Below are 19254 nucleotides of genomic sequence, written 5' to 3'. Positions count from 1 at the left end.
CTGTGAGACGCATACGGACTAAGGCTGCTATAGGATATTTTTCACGAATCCTTGCCTGAACACATTTCTGAAAGCTAGACATCACGGGGCAGCCATCGTAATGTTGGCCGAGTAATTTGTTCATGTCTAGACTGTGCATAATGTATTCGCTGACAATGACGTTAGATACAGACTCTGATCAACATGAACAAAACCAGTAAAGTCTTCTCAAATATAATCGCCATCAACAAACCGATAAGTGTCTGCAGTTTCATCACCAAAATACCCAGCAAATGCAGTCAATTCACGATGCTGCTCTCGTATTTATTGATTTCTTGCTGCTGCCAGTGCTCCGTTAATTCACATCAACGTTTTGACTAGGACCATGGCATGTGATGGTAGGCCTATATTTTTCGACCCACACATGTCAGCTCAGCAAGGGCCTTTATCTTCAGCTGCAAAGATTAGGTCATATCCGACCATATTTGACGGAATCAACAAAAAAGCTAGTTGTAGCATTCATACTATCTAGACTTGACTACTGCAAGGCCATGTCCACTTTCTGTCATCAGTGCATCTACAATAAAGAAATGCCCCTGTACATTAGTGAACTGATTACTCCATGTGTCCCTCATAGAACATTGCGCTCCATGGACTCAACGCTTCTAGTGATGCCACGTTTTTCCATCAAAAGTTACTCTTTGGCCCTTGGGGGCTTTTTCGGTGCACAGACAAAAGGTGGGGAACTTCCTTCCCATTGATCTCAGAAAAAAACAACATGCTTCACTATATATATTCAAGAAGAACATTAAGACCTATCTGTTCAAAACGTCTTTAGATTAGTTCGTCATTTTAGCTATCATTTAGCGGCCCCCGTATGGGGAAAAGACGCTATTAAATTTGTGTGGAATGTATGTCCGTTCGTTCGTCCGTCCATCCCGTTTAAATCTCGTAAACTAGAAAAGATAGTGAAAATCCGACATCATAATATTTTAGAACATTCAAAGTTCTGATGCAACGGCTACTTTTTTTTTTCTGAAAGCGAAAAATATTTTTTTTTAATCACTTATGCAAGCAGTTTTTTTTTTTCATAAAAATACACCACTTTTACAACTATCCACTATTAATAGTAACAAACACGAAAGGCTCTTTAGTAGGGGAGATGCATGGTCATTTACCATATTTTTAACACACTTAGACCAATGGTTTTTAGATTTTTTGTCAATTTTTTTTTTTTTTACAATTGTATTGCTAAGTTAAGAAAGTTCTGTCATACTAACTACAATATTTACACCAACAAAAAATGTTTACTTTTTAAAAAAAATGGAAAAAATCTATTTAGTAGACATGTAAGTTGGAAACAATTTCCACACAAACTGTCTTTGTAATGTTATCATTTTTTTTTAGCTTCAAACCCCGCTGAAGTGTGTTTAAACTTAAAACCCCCTTTGGCTACGCTGATTTTTAGTGTGTAATTTTCTTTTTTTTTTATATTGAAGAGGTATTTTTTAGCTTCAAACCCGCTGATAAAAAAAGGGGGGGGTAAACTCAAAACCCCTTTGGCTACGCTCAAAGAATTTTGAGTATGTAATTTGCTTTTTTTATATTGAAGAGGTAGTTTTTAGCTGCAAATCCCGCTGGAAAAGGGGGGGGGGCGCCTAAACTCAAAACCCCTCTTGGCTATGCTCATAGAATCTGGTGACTGATTACAGATAGTCTTATATTGAAGAGGGGGGTTTATCGTAAATTTCGGAGGGGGGGGGGTTAAATCAAAATCGTCCTTAGCTATGATCTTAGAATTTGGGGATTGTCGTTTGCATTAGTTTTGTTTTGTTTTATAGAAGAGGGGGATTTAACTGCAAAACCCCCTTGGCTGCACTAGGGCAAGTGAAGGTTTAGCATTAAAGTATCTCCTAAAATAAACAAAATGACACCCCAAAATGACAATTTTTGTCTATATATTTCAGGAGATGTGTATGAGTTTTAAAAAGATTTTAATAATCTCCGGATACTTCCAGGACTTTTTCTTATATTTTGCAATTTCAGGAAATTTCCAGGAGCTTCTTGTAAATCGACAGGAGGCGGCTGGAAATCTGTTATAAGTTATAAAATGATTTAACTTAATAATTTATGCACCTAGAATTAGCGCGGTCCTATGAAAGTGCGGGGCCCACTGCGAACGCATATGTTGCAGTGGCCTAAGGCCGGCCCTGCAAAATAGCGGCTTATGCTACGCCGCCGGTCGACTAGTTTTATATACTTTGAGTACATTTATATCTAATCTTATATAATACAGACGTTACTTCAAAAAAAGAAGATGATAACGTCCTACGTAGTCATGCATTCAGTCATGCATATTAACCTATGACTTACTCATGCAATTCTGCCAAGTCACTGGTTTTCCTGGCTAGCTCAGGCAACCCATTCCATAGCACTAGGGAATTACTAGGTGCGTAACCATTTTTTTTCGGCGGGCGGCGGTTATTGGTAAAATATGCTCATTTTTTTTTAAATCTACCATTCAATACTAAAAGTAAAGTAAATGTATTATAATCGCTCTTACAAATAGTCATCTTTATAAATGAGGGAGTTTTATATGTGAATGAATATACCTATAGATCTATAGATTCATGATAGTTTTTGATTCAAGTCTATATGAATTACAATTGTTGCACAATTATGAAAGTTAACATAAGATTTTTTTTAGTTTACTATATTATTTAAAAAAATAAATATGGAATTGATTTTTAAAGTATTTATTTACTATTAATGATAATGACAATGTCTTCAATTCGGTTTGTCATTACTTATTCATTATCAACCCTACACAAATGCGAATTGAGTTGTCAAACACACGCGTTGGGAATTATGGGATAGCCTTGACTAGAAAAGTCGAAATACCAAAATCAAACGAAGTTGACACTAAGAATAATCTTAACCGGAAGATACGTTAGAATTGGCGTAATATATTCGTTTTACGATTTTAATATAAATCGCGTAACATCTACTTTAGGTTGGTAATTTAATTTGTTTAAAATACGCTTATAGGTGATAAATATCGCTTACTATGTCATCAACTAGATTCTATTTATTTTCTTCACTTTATTTTCCAAACGTTTAGTGTGTTTTACCGACTAAAAAACAGTTCGAGAATGTAATGAATGTTCAATTATCAATGTATCTAATCTATGTAACAAGAATGTTTATGTATTTAGTCATATCGACATTTAAATTCTAGATCTATTAAATAATAATAATTTAGACTTAGTCTCATAGATCTATCTAGACTTTTAGCTAATTAAAAAGTCCCTACCCTAAGCCGCTAAGCTGCTGTGCTAAACACCAAACTAAAAATAAAAATTACCGGCATCTGTCCTGATTGTTATGAATGATTGTAATAGACTTAATAGTATACTTCTGACTGTAGAGTAGACAGTAGTGTACCATTGATACATTGATGACTCCGTCTCTGTAACTTGGTGACTGATAATCAAATCTTGTCTAGAAATCTAGATTATTCTAATTCTAGATCTAGAAATTCTAGTCACTGTTATTGTGTTAAGCCCTGCCGCTGCAATTTTTACATTTGAATTTTTATAGCTCCATAAAGGTTATTCCTAGCCTAGGAAAAAAGTTAAAACCGCAAACATCTATAAACTCATCATCCATTTGTCTATAAAAATAGATATATTCTGATATATGTTGTTTTGTTATGCTACGCAGTTACAATAAAATATGAGTTTGAGTTTAGGCCATGTCGTGCCCGTAATCCTTTAACGATCACTCTCCCTTTACTCTTTACATAACAAGGGCTAAATTCTATTCATACAGTTAAATCATTAAAAACTAAGAGGGTCAGGTTAATGAGGTCCAGCGCTGACATTAACGAACACCTTCCCCCGTTTTGTAACTTAGTGAACACTCTTATGAGTGTAATAACGAACACCTCATAGACGATAGTTATTGTATAAAAAAAAATGTTATAATCTGGAATTTTCTTTTATATATATATAAAATATAATATTTTTTTTACATTAACCAAAGTCAGACAGGTCAGTGTTATTTTTCCCACTCTCTATTGCTTCCTTCTCTGTTTATAACGGATGCCACAACAAGGCCATTAGAGTGATTAGACAAGTTTTACGTATGCTGTGTACTGTAGCATACATTAGCCTTAGCTTAGTTAGGTCTAATTGACCCAAATAAAAAAAAACACTGTGCGACCCCGCTTGTCTAGCCTGCTTCACTCTGCTCAGTGACTGGCCTAATTTGGTACCTCATCAATCAATAATTGTCCCTCCCTTTATCACTTTATGTTTTTTTTTTAATTTGTAGAGCATTAGTGATGAGAGGCAACATAGATCTAGTAATAATAAAGTGTAAAAACCACCTTTACTTTCCCCAACTAAAGTCGGGTACCCATTAGATCTTTAGAGTTAAGTGGACTCTGCGTCCTAAAAATCCCAAAATTCATAATCCCAGTCCTCACCAAGATTCGAACCCAGGACCCCAGGTTCAGAAGCCGAGCGCTTAACCACTCAGTCACAGCGTTCCGTTTAGTACTTGGTCAACCAATAATTGTTATTCTACTATTCTGATCTAGAAAACTAGCTGATATGCTTATTGATTTAATCTGTATTTTTAAATTAGAAATATTTATTCTGATAATCTACAATACTCGTGGAACCTTATCAATAGAAAAAACTGAGTGTCACCATAGTTCTTGAAAACTCCCATAAAATAGCTTAAAACTCATTGGACAACATATTTTATATAACATGTTTCCAAATATTTCTATCATATGTAAAAGTAATACAAGTCTCTTTGAAGTTTGAGCTGATGAGTCAGACTTGCATTCTCCTTCATTACCTGAAGGTTAAAAAAAAAACACACATCATTATGAACTTTGCTTTAACAAGGAAACAACATTAACCTGAATTAAATAAAAAAAGGGGCATGCGCACAAGCAATTTATAGCAGTCCTTTAGTAAACTTTCAAATAAAGAAGTTTTAGTAATAATAAGGTGAGCTGACAGAGAGTCAGTCTTTCAAATTTATCCATTCATCCCATTTGATTACAAGTCATTTTAAGATAAGTCTAATAGAGACATGTAAAGGTTACACTGGCGTAGCTGTAGCAGAAACAAGATTTGCTGTTTCGTTTTCTCCATAGAGTCTATATCTAGAAATAAAACAAGTGGGCTAGAAACTTTCATTAACTTGTAAATGTAATTCCATCCAACCTCATTAGCTACAATTTAATTAGTATTCACCTCAAGGGAAACAAAAAATATTTTGTTACCTAACTAAAGTTAAACTTTCTGAATAAGAAGTAATTAAAAAACTACCAAATCTTTTATGAACTGACAAACGCATTTGGCCTTTTTTTTTTTTTTTTCCAATTCCAATTACTAATAATGATAATATTATTATTAATGATCTGTCCAGCTATCCAATATTAAGCATGCTCATTCATATTATTCCATTTTTTGGGGGCAAGTGCTGGTTATTATCCTTAATCCGTTAAAAAGCATGTACAAGAATATATGCATCATTAAATGTGTAATGAGACTTTCAACATTACAGTAACACAAGTTAGAAGTAACTTAATTGCAGGCTTTACAAGAGTCACCTTTTTTTAAAATTGTATACTTATTCAAAAGAAATGGAGTAACAATTTTAATAGTGCAACTTAAATGCTATATATAGTATCAAAGGAAACACACTGCATTGACTGCATCAAAAGAAACTAACAATTATAGTAGGACAGCTATATGTTATGCCAATGTGATGAATTGAATACACTATTACTATGTAATACAGATTAGGAATAGTATCCATTTTAATGCAATAAGCTTATGGAATAGAAAATTAGCTTCAGTTCTGACTAGTACTTGGAAGTATTGTAAAAACTAGTTAACTTATTGTGTCACTATTGAACACTACTTTGTAAATATTCCAGATGTGCAAGTAGACCTTTCATCATGTACCTGTACAATCTGACACTGCAGAGGTCACAGGGCATTGTTACAGCAATCCATGGCAACTTTTCTGGCTCCAAGCTTCAAGAGATAGTTGTTTCTCGTGGAAAAGTATTAGAATTGTTTCGCCATGATCCAAATACTGGCAAGATATTTCCTGTATTGTCCACAGAAGTTTTTGGAATCATTCGCTCTTTGATGCCCTTTCGACTGACTGGTGGGACTAAAGGTAGTTGAAACAAATTTTTATTACGGGCACTCCAAGACAGCAAGTTAAAAATCTTTAATTTTGTCTTTGTTACATTGTTTACTATAAACTATCTTATGATATGATTGATATAAGAGCCGTCTATTCAAATCAGGATTTTGTTTGATGTCCTAGAATAAAGGACTAAAATTAAAATATAAAACAAGTGCAGGTAATAATTGACCAGCTCTGAATTAATGTCAACTTTACATAGATTGTCAAAATTAACACCATTGTTCTCAGTTCAGTTTTGGTTGTGGGTTGAAATTTTTTTTTTTTTTAAATCTCTAAAAATAGATGCACCCGGTATATAATTCTATGTATTGTTAATGTAAGCCTAGAAAAATGTATTTCAACTAGTTTTTTTGTCTGCTGTACAGATTATGTTGTTGCTGGTTCTGACTCGGGTAGAATTGTTATTCTAGAATACATCCCAGCTAAAAACATGTTTGAAAGGGTAAGTAACATATTGTCTTGTTGGATTCTATTTTAAGTTCAAGGTTAACCTTACAGTAACAATTTTAAAAAATACTTGTCTAATCTTAGTTGTAATTCTTGAGATAAGTGAATCCTGCATGCGTTTGTGTGGGTAGCGTAGGACTGACTTGCATCCACTGTAGTTGAAAATCTAGGCAAAAAATGGCTGGTTTTTTAAAGTCATTTTGTCAATGTGTTACCTAATAAAAATGTTTAAATATAAAAAATACATTTTACATTTCTTAAAAAGTAAGCACTCTTTGTTTCTTTTCCAATGTGCTCTCTCCTACATAGCTAATACTGTGTAATGGGTGCAGATCTTAGCATATATGGCAACTGTATGCTGGCCAAATAAAATTTTGAAAAAATCAATTACTGCTAGTAACAAGTAATCCTTTCAAAATTTATACTAAAAGAAACCATATAAACAAGACCCGGTAGTTTATAGATAACTTAACTAGATAAGATTATATTCTAGATCAATTAATTGAGCCAATTTCTACAAAGGCGTTACTAAGTCTTTACTTTAAATTCTAATTATCTAGATCTATAGGCATTAAAATTCATTCATATACTCTTTTACAAAATAATTTATTGAATTCTTTAAAAAAAAGTGAGCTCAGCTTAAAGTTTACCAGTAAAATGTAATAATTTTTTTTTACAAAGTTATATGAACCTAGGCTTGAATATATGTACCTCCTGTCACCACTTTTTTACATTTAATAAGCGTTGTTTAATATATACAAATAATTTAAAAGGATTCAAATATTTATAATTTGGTTTTGTCTATTTTTTGTTTAAGATCCACCAAGAAACATTTGGTAAAAGTGGTTGCAGAAGGATAGTTCCTGGGCAGTATCTAGCTGTTGATCCTAAAGGAAGAGCTGTTATGATTGGTAAATAAAAATAAGATTGACTAGATTAAGTTAATTTATGAAGCACATATTATGTTCTACATAATTAAACAATTTCTGAGTAATTTTTGTAATACTGTTGTAAATTGTTCAATGTAAAATTCCTTTGTACTGGGCCTTCTAACTTCAAGATCGAGATCTTAAGTATTCTAGACACTTTTTCCTGAGCTCATTGAGCCATAACTACTGGTCTCCTTTTGTAGTCCCATCCTGTTCTCAACAGTTGCTTAGGTATAAAATTTAGATGTTGAACTGGGGATTACACAAAAGTTTGTCTTTTTAATATGCAGTATTTACTTAACAAATTTTATTAACATTCTTTGTGTGTGATAGAATTCTATAACTAATATTTTAATATAGGTGCTGTTGAGAAGCAGAAACTTGTCTACATTTTGAATCGAGATGCTCAGGCCAGGTTAACAATTTCATCTCCACTAGAAGCTCACAAATCTAACACCTTAGTTTATCATATGGTTGGTGTAGATGTAGGCTTTGAAAATCCATCATTTGCATGTTTGGAAATAGATTATGAGGTAAGCTATTTCAGGTACTAAAAAAAAATAATAACATAGAATTTCACTATTTTACTTGTTCTTAAAAAAAAAAACATACTGTAATATTTTTATTGATTCTGCATTTTGACATTAGAAAGCAATAGATGAATACTTACCCCTACCAGTGCTGTAACATTGTTTTTATCTTTGCATTGATTTTTCTAAGTATTATATTTTATATCTAATGCCCCAATAAATATTTGGCTCTAGGAAGCAGATGGTGATCCCACTGGGGAAGCTGCACTCAAGACACAACAGCTTTTAACATATTATGAACTAGATTTAGGTCTTAACCATGTGGTGCGCAAGTATTCAGAACAGCTAGAGGAACATGCCAACTTTCTCATTTCAGGTAAATTCTTTGTCAGCTTTATTTATTCATGTTATCTTTAGTAAGTTGACAGTCGTTTTTTAATGTATGAATTTTTCATGTACAGTTCCAGGTGGTCATGATGGACCCAGTGGTGTTCTTATTTGCTCAGAAAACTACATTACTTACAAAAACTTGGGTGACCAGCCAGATATCAGATGTCCTATTCCACGAAGAAGGGTAATGTAACAAATTGAATAATTAGGCATTGATTTTTTTTTTTAGTTATAAACATCAGCAGGCTTTATTTATTTAATATTTTATATATATAAATTGACCACCAGATTTGTTTTGCTTTAAGGTATAGAATCATCTAAACTGTATACCTTGTTCTTTAAGCCTTTTATTCTAAAATTCAATGGTGTTTGTTTTTTTTTCACTATTTAGTGTGATCTGGATGATCCTGAGCGTGGAATGATTTTTGTTTGTAGTGCTACTCATAAAACCAAGGTAAATTGGTGCATTTATATATAGACTTCTATATGTAGAGTATATAATATCACCCAACTCTCTATTGGTATAGACTATACATGTTTTTCTTTGTTTACATTTCAGTCCATGTTCTTCTTCCTTGCACAAACTGAACAAGGAGACATATTTAAAATAACACTGGAAACTGATGAAGACATGGTAAAATTGGATTTTTTACCTGTTAGTTTTCTAGAAATGTATAGCAATCAAGTTCTTTTGTTTTTATAACTTTTTTGTATTTGCAGGTAACAGAAATTCGACTCAAGTATTTTGATACAGTTCCTGTGGCTACTAGTATGTGTGTATTAAAATCTGGGTTTTTATTTGTTGCTGCTGAATTTGGTAACCAGTAAGTCTGTGTTTTTTTTTTTTTTTTAAGATAACAGAATGTGACTTGTTTAATTTTCATAGACAATAGCTTTTTTTTTTTTTTTTTTTTTTTTTTTTAATTGTTTAATAATTGCCCTGTATCTTACAGTCACTTGTACCAGATTGCCCATTTGGGAGATGATGATGGTGAAAGAATGTTTAGCAGTGCTAATCCCCTGGAAGAGGGGGATACTTTCCATTTTTCTCCTAGAGAATTGAAAAATTTAGTGATGGTGGATGAAATGGATAGTTTATCACCAATCATTACAGCTCAGGTCAGTTTATTTATATCTGAAAATATTAGATAAAATTAGCTAAACAAGATCTTACTCCCCACATTTGTCTTAAAACTTTAAACACATTGTTTATATCTCTAGATCGCTGATTTAGCTAATGAAGATACCCCTCAACTATTTACATTGTGTGGACGAGGCCCAAGGTCCACCCTGCGTGTACTCCGACATGGTTTGGAGGTAATTAAAAAGACCTAGTTCTGGCTATGATGTAATTTGTATCTTTTACCGCGTTCCTTTAATAATATCCAATAATAATATTAAGTTGCATTATACTTTGTACTCCAGGTTTCAGAGATGGCAGTGTCAGAGCTTCCTGGTAACCCAAATGCTGTATGGACAGTGAAGAAACACACAGATGGTAGGTTTCTAGGGTTAATTACACTTGGTCCCATTTCTCACATATTCATCACATTTGGATGGTGGCTTTACTGGATATTTTATTCACGTCATTAATCTGCCTTTTTTGTAGAGTTTTCTTTGCTTTTGTTGACTGGAGTAATAGTTTTAGGTTCCTCTGCATGTGTTCTCATCTCCAGGAAAACTAAAAAGAAGTAGAATGATAATGAAGGGCTAGATGTTTTTTATTGACAGAGTATGCGTTGAGTACTTTTTAAAAATCATATTAGAAACTTGCTTTAATTTGTAACTTTCATGTTTGATTTCTACTTCATAGTGAGAATGACATTGGGAAACATGACATCAGCTGTTGTAATCCAAGGCTATTTCTGCTTGTTGTTTTATTTAATTGCTTTTCCTTTCAGGTTGCCTGAATTTTAAAGTATTTTAATTTTTTGTTTTTAACCTTCTCATCTGGCTGCAGCAGTATGATATGGTTTTTCTAATGATGTGCGTGAGAGAGATATAGCTACATTGACCAATTACGTGACCAGCTACTTACTTGTTCAGTATGTCGATATCCACATTATGTGGGCATTTATAATGTATTTTTTGGCTATTATTGGTTGATTTAAAAAAAATATACAATTGACATGTTTCGCTCGTCAGATGAAAACATTTATTTTCAGTGACCCAACTTCAGGTGATTCTGCTTTGATCATCCACCATTCCATGCTGCTGTCATCTTTCAGCTTAGTTTTGAATACACTTTATTTTGTAAAATTAGTACAGTTTTAAAAAATCCATTATCGACATCATCCAAAAAAAAAATATAATAAAGTGGCTGGCCGGATTGAACACAATCCAATGCCAAGCCTACTTTCTTTTTGCAGGTGATGTCCTGTGTCATGTTGTTGGAAGGTGAGTTATAAGGCAAGAACAGATCAATCTATAGATTTAGAGTAAATTGGACTCTGGTAGTTGTTTCATGAAATTTCAGGTTTCTTATCTTTAAAATGTTGCATTATTTTAAGGGACATTTTTTTTTTTTTTTTTTGTTACCATATGACAAAAGTCACAGCCTAGAATAATTATGGCACCATTTAACTCAGACAAAGAGAATCCATTTGCTGTTCACAACTTGACTCTTAACCTCTTATAAACTAATTCTCCATTGTTCATTGTTGGTCTTAAGTGTTCATATCCTAATTTTGAAAACTATGACACCAAATGTACTTATTCTTCAAATCATCAAGTAAAATTTATAATGCTGAAAAATATATTTAAATTATTTAATGGTGAGTTGGTAATTATTGTGTATAAGAATTGAGTGACGATGTAAGTGACTGTTTGGTTTAGTTGACTTTGGTTCACTTATTTATTTTGATCTATTTTGTATTTTTCAGATGATTATGATGCCTACATCATAGTGTCCTTCATGAACGCCACTCTAGTTCTTTCTATCGGAGAAACTGTAGAGGAAGTGACAGATTCTGGATTTTTGGGCACAACTCCAACAATATCTAGCTCGCAGCTTGGTGATGATGCACTTGTTCAGGTTGGTTATAATTTTCAACACTGATTATTATTGCTTACTTTTCTTTATTTACTGTATTTAAACTAGTTTTTGTTTTGGGCATACCATGTGGTATAAATGTACATTTCAATTGCTGTCGTATTGTTTTAAATGTAATGCACTACTGTAAGACAAATTTCCTCAATGATAATTAAGATGTAGCTTCTGTTATTCTAGATTTATATATTTATACTTGCTTTGTTCCAGATTTATCCAGAAGGTATCAGACATATTCGTTCTGATAAAAGAGTAAATGAATGGAAAACTCCTGGTAAGAAAAATATAGTGAAATGTGCTGTCAACCAAAGACAAGTGGTCATTGCATTGACAGGTGGAGAATTGGTCTACTTTGAGATGGATCCAGTAAGTATTTAATAATGAAGATTGACTTTTAACATTATAACATTTTATGCAGTGCCTGTTTTATTGTCAATTTTGTTTGAAATTCTAGACTGGTCAGCTGAATGAGTATACAGAAAGGAAGGAGCTGTCCAGTAATGTTGTATGTATGGCACTGGGGCGTGTACCTGCTGGAGAACTCAGGTCCAGGTTTTTAGCAGTTGGGTTGTCAGATAACACAGTCAGAATCATTTCCCTTGATCCCAATGTAAGTTATTTAACTCTTCTTTGAAATTGATTTCTTAATTATTTTTTATGTAGACCAATTTCTCATTCCTTTCCTATCCTTTCAGTTTAAACTAACAAAAAGCTGGCATGTTCAAAATTCGATTCTTATTTCTTTCTTTCAAGGATTGCTTGTCACCATTAAGTATGCAGGCTTTCCCTGCTCCTCCTGAATCTTTATGTATAATTGAGATGGGTGGCAGTGAGGCCAAAGAGGAGACTGGTGAAACAGCTACTACAGGTGGAATCTATTTGAACATTGGCTTACAGGTATGTTTTAGAATGGGGCAGTGAAGAACTGCTAGTTTCATTTCATATATTTTTAGTCACCCTCCATAGGAAAAATCTTCTGTTGTATTTGTATTGTCAACATTTAGAGGGGAAAAAGTAAAAGCACTTATTTAAAATCCTCTGTTTCCTCAATCTTTGTACCTTAGCCACTTGTCTCACCAAAGTATTTATAATGGGGTATTTTCATGTTGTATATTTTAAGTTTAGTGATACACTCTGCATGCAACAACAATTTCTGATTTTGAATACTGAGTTTAATTGTACGAACTTCACTTGTATATAAATAGTCATGATAAATTCTTTCCATATAATGACACAATATAAATTAATGGAATTTTAAAAATTCAGACTAAGAATACTGAAATAAGAATGTAAACGTTCAAGTAAGGACTCCTAATGTGCCTTTTTTTTTTATATCCTTTTATCTAAATTAATTTCTTCTAGTTTTTGTTAGTTTAAGAATCTGGAAGAAAATATATATTTACTGCCCCCGAAATTTTATGAGCTAATTTTATAGGCTTGCTGGGGGGAAAAAATCTATTGCTCTGTAGTCAAGATTGTCCCCAAAACTTGCATTGTTGTAGCAAGTAGTTAGGTCTATAGAACTTGTTTTAAAACAATTTAAAAAACAATTTTTGTCTATAACATGAAGCATCCTTCTGGCCTAAGTATTGATCCCATTCATATTCCTTCATGTGCATTTATTTGTTATATTGGTAGTTCTTTGGATGCTTTTAATGGACAAATTAAAAATACAAATTAATTTGCTCAAACAGAATTTTTTTAAATATATGATTGCATACATTTATCATCAATTTGAATTTTGAAATAGTTTAATGTTTGCTCTATTTCTTAGAATGGTGTCTTGTTGAGAACTGTTCTAGATCCAGTGACTGGAGATTTGTCTGATACAAGAACAAGATATCTTGGCTCTAGACCTGTCAAGCTTTTTAGAATTTCAATGCAGGGTTCTGAAGCTGTAAGTATTTATAATAAGTAGATTTATTCAAAATGTAATATGTAAAAAGCTATCATAATTTTAGGAAAATTTGGTTTGTTTAATTAAACTCCTCTCAGCTTTTATATATCCTCATTGAACCTTCCCCCCCCCCCCCCCTTTTTTTTTTTTTTTTTAAATAATTCTCTAAAATTGTAATTTGTCTAAACTTGTAGGTTCTTGCAATGTCCAGTAGAACATGGCTGAGTTACACTTATCAAAGCAGGTTCCACTTAACTCCTTTGTCATATGAAACCTTAGAATATGCGTCTGGCTTTGCTTCAGAACAATGTCCTGAGGGTATTGTGGCTATTTCAACAAATACTTTAAGGTACATGCATTTAAAAAATAAATTTAAGTCTTTAAAAAAATGTGTGTAAATTATACTTTTATTAATGTAAAACTCCTGTTTTCAGAATTTTGGCCTTGGAGAAATTGGGTGCTGTTTTCAACCAAGTTGCTTGGCCTTTACAGTACACACCCCGCAAATTTGTTATACATCCAGAATCCAACAATTTAATCATTATTGAAACGGACCATAATGCTTATACCGAAGAGACCAAACAGTTGAGAAAACAACACATGGCTGAGGTAGGTTGACTCAAGTTTTGTTACGGCCACCTAGGAATTGTTTAGCCTTTTGCTATTTTGCTTTCATTCTCTCTCTCTTTGTATTTTTGTTGTAAGGAATTGATAGAAGCAGCGGATGAAGATGAACGAGAGCTAGCTGCTGAGATGGCTGCACAGTTTCTAAATGAGGACCGTCCTGAAACAATATTTGGTGCTCCCAAAGCTGGTCTTGGTATGTGGGCCTCAGTTGTCAGGATAATTAACCCTATCACTGGTGAAAATTTGGAAAAAATTGCTTTGGAGCAGAATGAAGCCGCACACAGGTACAGTTTTTATATGTGAATATTTGTACACATAAAAAGTTTAACAACTATTTTATTTTAAATTGTGTATCTCTTTATTTGAATGTTCCATTTTGAAAATGTTAACATCCCACAAGACATTTTTAAACTATCATGAATAATTTGTTCTATTAGTTCTATTTTTTTTTTAATGATTAGATCCAAAGAGTCTAAGATATTCTTTCTATGTAGGTTTTACCAATTGAAGCAGCTGTTAAATCTTCAAATACTGGTACACTTTACCTGTATAAAAAGTATATTTTAATCTACAGTGTTGCTTTGGTCAAGTTTTCCAACAGACCTGAGGATACCATTCTCATAGTTGGCATTGCTAAAGATCTAGTTCTTAATCCTCGCTCTGTCACTGGGGGAGAACTTTTAACATATCAGGTACAAGTAGTGTATATACAAAAGTTGTCAATTTAGCTCATGTACAGTGAATTAGGTTTTCAACTAAATAAATTTGTTAAATTGCCAGGTCACAGAAAGTGGTACTAAACTTGAGCTGCTACATAAAACACCAGTTGAGGAAGTTCCTGGAGCTATTACTCCTTTCCAAGGTCGAGTACTAATAGGAGTTGGCAAATATTTGAGGATTTATGATCTAGGAAAAAAGAAATTGTTGCGGAAGTGTGAAAATAAGGTATGTCAATTTGTTGTGCTATCTTCATTGTTAATCATTTCTTGTGAACTCAAGTGGAAGTGATGTTCTCCGTGTTTCACCTGAATCACTTTGATTATATTTTAATCCACTGATCCACAATAATAAACTACCAGTGTTAAAGCGTATAGAAAAAGCTTTAATTTAAGCTTACAAACTCCTTCAAAATTTGTGTTTACAATATTCTGTATATAAAATAGAATTTATAGGAATTTCATTGTTTATGTAGTATAGTAAATAAAAAAGATCCCTGCCATGCTAGTTTTAAGAAAGGCTTTGTAGTTACCAATACTTGTAGTGGCATAAAATATTTTTAGATGTATTAGAAAATATTAGGAAAACTATATCAATCTCTATAATAAAAAAAATATTTTTTTCAGCATATTCCAAATGCCGTAGTCAGTATCCACACAATGGGCAACAGAGTGTTTGTTGGGGATGTTCAAGAAAGCATTCACTTTGTCCGTTATCGCAGGCCAGAAAATCAGTTAATTATCTTCTGTGATGATACAAATCCTCGCTGGGTTACTTGCTCTTGTATATTGGATTACAATACTGTTGCCATTGCAGACAAATTTGGAAATGCAACAGTGGTAAGTTTCTGTTTCTGGAAATTTATTTATATAGGATAAGATTGCCATCAAGGACTAGTTTTTATTTTTCTAGTTTCCTCCATTGTATCATGCATTTATTAGTTGTGTCGATGTCTTGGCTACATGTTCATCTTATTTTGATTGTTTCAGATACGTCTACCCTCTGAAGTAAGTGATGATGTTGACGAAGATCCAACTGGTAACAAAGCATTGTGGGACAGGGGTCTTCTAAATGGAGCTTCTCAAAAGGTAAGTAGCTGCTCTGAGATACAAAGTTGTGGAGATGATGTTTTCCGTGTTTCACCTGAATGTAATGATTACATCATAACTTAAATCTGATCCACATTTTCTTATATAATATGCTGTTATACATTTGATATTAAGGTAACCTGCCTTTGTATTACCGTTTTAAATACATCCCTGATATCCTAGATCTTTATGATCAGAATCAATAGAAATATACAGAGTAGCAACTGGCTTTACATTGTTGCGTGTCCAGCTCAATACAATATAATGATGCTCGAGGTCACTAAAAATAGCTCATCAATATGGTGATTCCATAACAACTTTTCATTTATTATTACACCTAGGTATTACAAGTTTTTAGTCTGCGTAACTGGATTACCATGAATAAAATAAGTAGCTTTTATATTAATTTTTTTTCTGGGTGGAAAGACATGCTCCAATTTGATTCCCATTTCTGTAATTTCATTTTGTAAAATTTTAGTGTCTTGTGTTATTTTTATTATTGTGTATATTATGCGACCATCTGCAAATAATCATTTTGTTCCTGAACTAATGCAATTTGGTAGGTCATTTATGTAAATTAGAAACAGTAGTGGGCCTAGGGCTTTCCTTGAGCTACACCCGAGTTAAATATTAGAGGTGTTGATTTGGAACCATTTATTATTAGTTTGTTCTCTCCCAATCAGAAATCCTGAAACCATTGATGTAATGCCAAAGTATTTTAACTTTTTAAGCAAGCTATTGTGGTGAACTTTAAATGGCGTCTATTTATATTTGCTCATTATCTAGTCCATTTTTTAAAAATCAATTAGTTCTATTAATGACTTATATTTCCTAAAGCCATGTTGGTATGAAGTGAGGACATTATTTATTTACGTGACTTATGATGTTGCTACATATTATGTGTTCTGGGATTTTACTGAACTTGAACTTGCAATAAAGTACATTTTAAATAAGAAAATAAGGTTCAACTAATTTAGAAATAGTGGAATTTTTCATGATGTTATTTTGATGTACAGGAATAAAAAAAAATAGTGTTAAAGTTCAGAATCTTGTACAACTAGTTTACTGGTATTTACTGTCGCGGAAGTGTGAAAATAAGGGTATATATCAATTTGTTGTGCTATCTTCATTGTTAATCATTTCTTGTGAACTAAAGTGGAAGTGATGTTTTCCGTGTTTCACCTGAATCACTTTGATTATATTTTAATCCACTGATCCACAATAAACTACCAGTGTTAAAGCGTATAGAAAAAGCTTTAATTTAAGCTCACAAACTTGTACAACTAGTTTACTGGTATTTACTTCCTAAGTTTGTTCTGAAAACTTTAATCATTCCATCAATCTTGTGTACTTCTCCAGGCTGATGTGATTGCTAATTTCCATGTGGGTGAAGTAGTGACATCATTACAGAAAGCTACACTTATTCCTGGAGGCTCAGAATCTTTAGTGTACACAACATTGTCTGGCAGTATTGGCATGCTTGTGCCATTCACCTCCCATGAGGTAACTATATACTCATTGTATGCTATATATTTTAACTCATTGTATGCGTGGATGTAAAAATGTGTTAGAAGTGGAAATGATGTCTACCGTGTTTCACCTGAATAGTTTTGATTACAGCTACCATTTGCTGATCCACTCATTACACTGACTTTGTCTAGAATAGCTAACTGATGAAATATGGAAACACTTTATATAGAGTAACTTTTTTTTTTTTTAGGATCAAGACTTCTTTCAACACTTAGAAATGTACATGAGACAGGAGTATCCATCTTTGTGTGGGCGAGATCACCTAGCCTTTAGATCTTACTACTTTCCTGTCAAGGTTGGTTTTAATTGTATTTTTTTTACAAACTACTATTTCGATTAGGTGTGGCAATCTAAAGACTTGTTGAAAAGGATGATAATATGACTAAAAATAATAATGCATGGGCGATTGGTCATTGTGCTAGCCACGACACCCTCATTAGCAGTGAGCTACAGAAATGGATAGCCTTTACATGTCTACCCTATAGATCATAAGGTCTGAAACGGGAACTTTCCTTTTTTTTAAACTTGGAACTTACAGAAAAAAAAATTATTTATAAGAGATGTGAATCTACATTACTATTACTAGATTTAAAAGAAAAAAAAATATTTAAAACAAAAGAATTTGTGTTATCCTTCAGAGGTGGTCCATATTGAATTCACCAATGGATCAGGAATATTTAAGCAATTTAAACAAATGTTTTTTACTATGTAGCTTTAAAATAAAAAACTTTCAGAACTTTATATTTGTAAATTGGTAAAATACTGTTGCAGAATGTTATTGATGGTGATTTGTGTGAAGTATTCAATTCCATGGAACCCAGCAAACAAAAATCAATAGCTGAAGAATTAGAAGACAGAAGCTCTAATGAGGTAAGTAAATTGTTCTTTATTAAGTGCAAAGATATATTAAATATGTTACATAATCGTGCCAAGAGAAAGGAAAGTTGTCCTCAAATAGACAATCCTTCTGTGTCCAAAATGTTGAGTTATTTTTTTATATTCTTGTATATTAGCTAGTGATATGATAAAGGACATAATGGCTGTACTACATCTCTCTACCTATGTATATTCTTTTTCTCTCTCTCTCTTTCTCTCTTTTTTAATAAATGTATCTAGAGACATCTTAGTTGTGTTTATTAACAGTATTTTCTGCAGTGACCCAAGTATAGAAAATTTCCTAAAACTTTGGGTCAGGATTTTGTGATTTTACCATCACAAAAGAGATACAAGACACCGATAGCAAAGACAGACACAATATGATAGTGTCAGAAATCTAATCTAGACCCTTGTCATTATCTGCATACTTTTGTTTTTATTATAAGTATTGCATATGTACCTGTCTATAAATATTTATTCTTTGTAATCTATGTTCATTTGCTTTCTTGATTTTCCAGGTGTCAAAGAAATTGGAAGACATCAGAACAAGATATGCTTTCTAAACAGTTGCTGTGTGCTGCTCATAGTGGAACAATTATCAACAACAAATTTATAATGAAATTTTAGAAACCTTGTGTTTCTCATTATTTTATTTTTATGTAATTATTTTTTAAATTGAAAGATCGTTAATGGTAGGCTTGTACCTAAATTAATTAAAGTATTGTAAATATATTAACATAAGATCAATTTCATTTAATAAGAGCCTTTTTAAAATGTAACTTTTACATATGAAAATCTTGTAGATTTTGTATAATATCTCTGTATATGTTTATGTCTCACTGTTCATTCTAGTATGTTATATAAATCTGAAGTTAGCTAATGTTGACTTTATGTTGTGTGAACTGTTACAGACTTGAATCATTTGTTCTTAATAAAAAATATTTTCACTTCA

General features: G+C 32.5%; 1 protein-coding gene across 1 annotated transcript; it reads left to right on the top strand.

The window, feature by feature from the left end:
* Positions 1-2856: 2856 nt before the first annotated feature.
* LOC106061139 (splicing factor 3B subunit 3-like) lies at positions 2857-19254 on the top strand. The gene is made up of 29 exons (XM_056035672.1): positions 2857-2992; positions 5942-6189; positions 6588-6664; positions 7487-7580; positions 7959-8131; positions 8363-8504; positions 8590-8702; positions 8910-8972; positions 9078-9152; positions 9239-9342; positions 9472-9637; positions 9740-9835; positions 9944-10016; positions 11401-11552; positions 11778-11933; positions 12022-12177; positions 12321-12464; positions 13342-13464; positions 13659-13813; positions 13899-14073; positions 14170-14375; positions 14666-14783; positions 14872-15036; positions 15435-15647; positions 15798-15896; positions 17256-17399; positions 17617-17721; positions 18198-18296; positions 18821-19254. Exons 2-29 carry the CDS (start codon positions 5964-5966, stop codon positions 18863-18865), a joined length of 3657 nt encoding a protein of 1218 aa, XP_055891647.1. The 5' UTR covers positions 2857-2992; positions 5942-5963; the 3' UTR covers positions 18866-19254.

The sequence above is a fragment of the Biomphalaria glabrata genome, chromosome 7 (genome assembly GCF_947242115.1).
Source record: "Biomphalaria glabrata chromosome 7, xgBioGlab47.1, whole genome shotgun sequence".
In the NCBI taxonomy this organism is placed as follows: Eukaryota; Metazoa; Mollusca; class Gastropoda; family Planorbidae; genus Biomphalaria; species Biomphalaria glabrata.
Note: the sequence above shows the minus strand (reverse complement) of the source record. Positions and strands in the feature narration are given on the sequence as shown.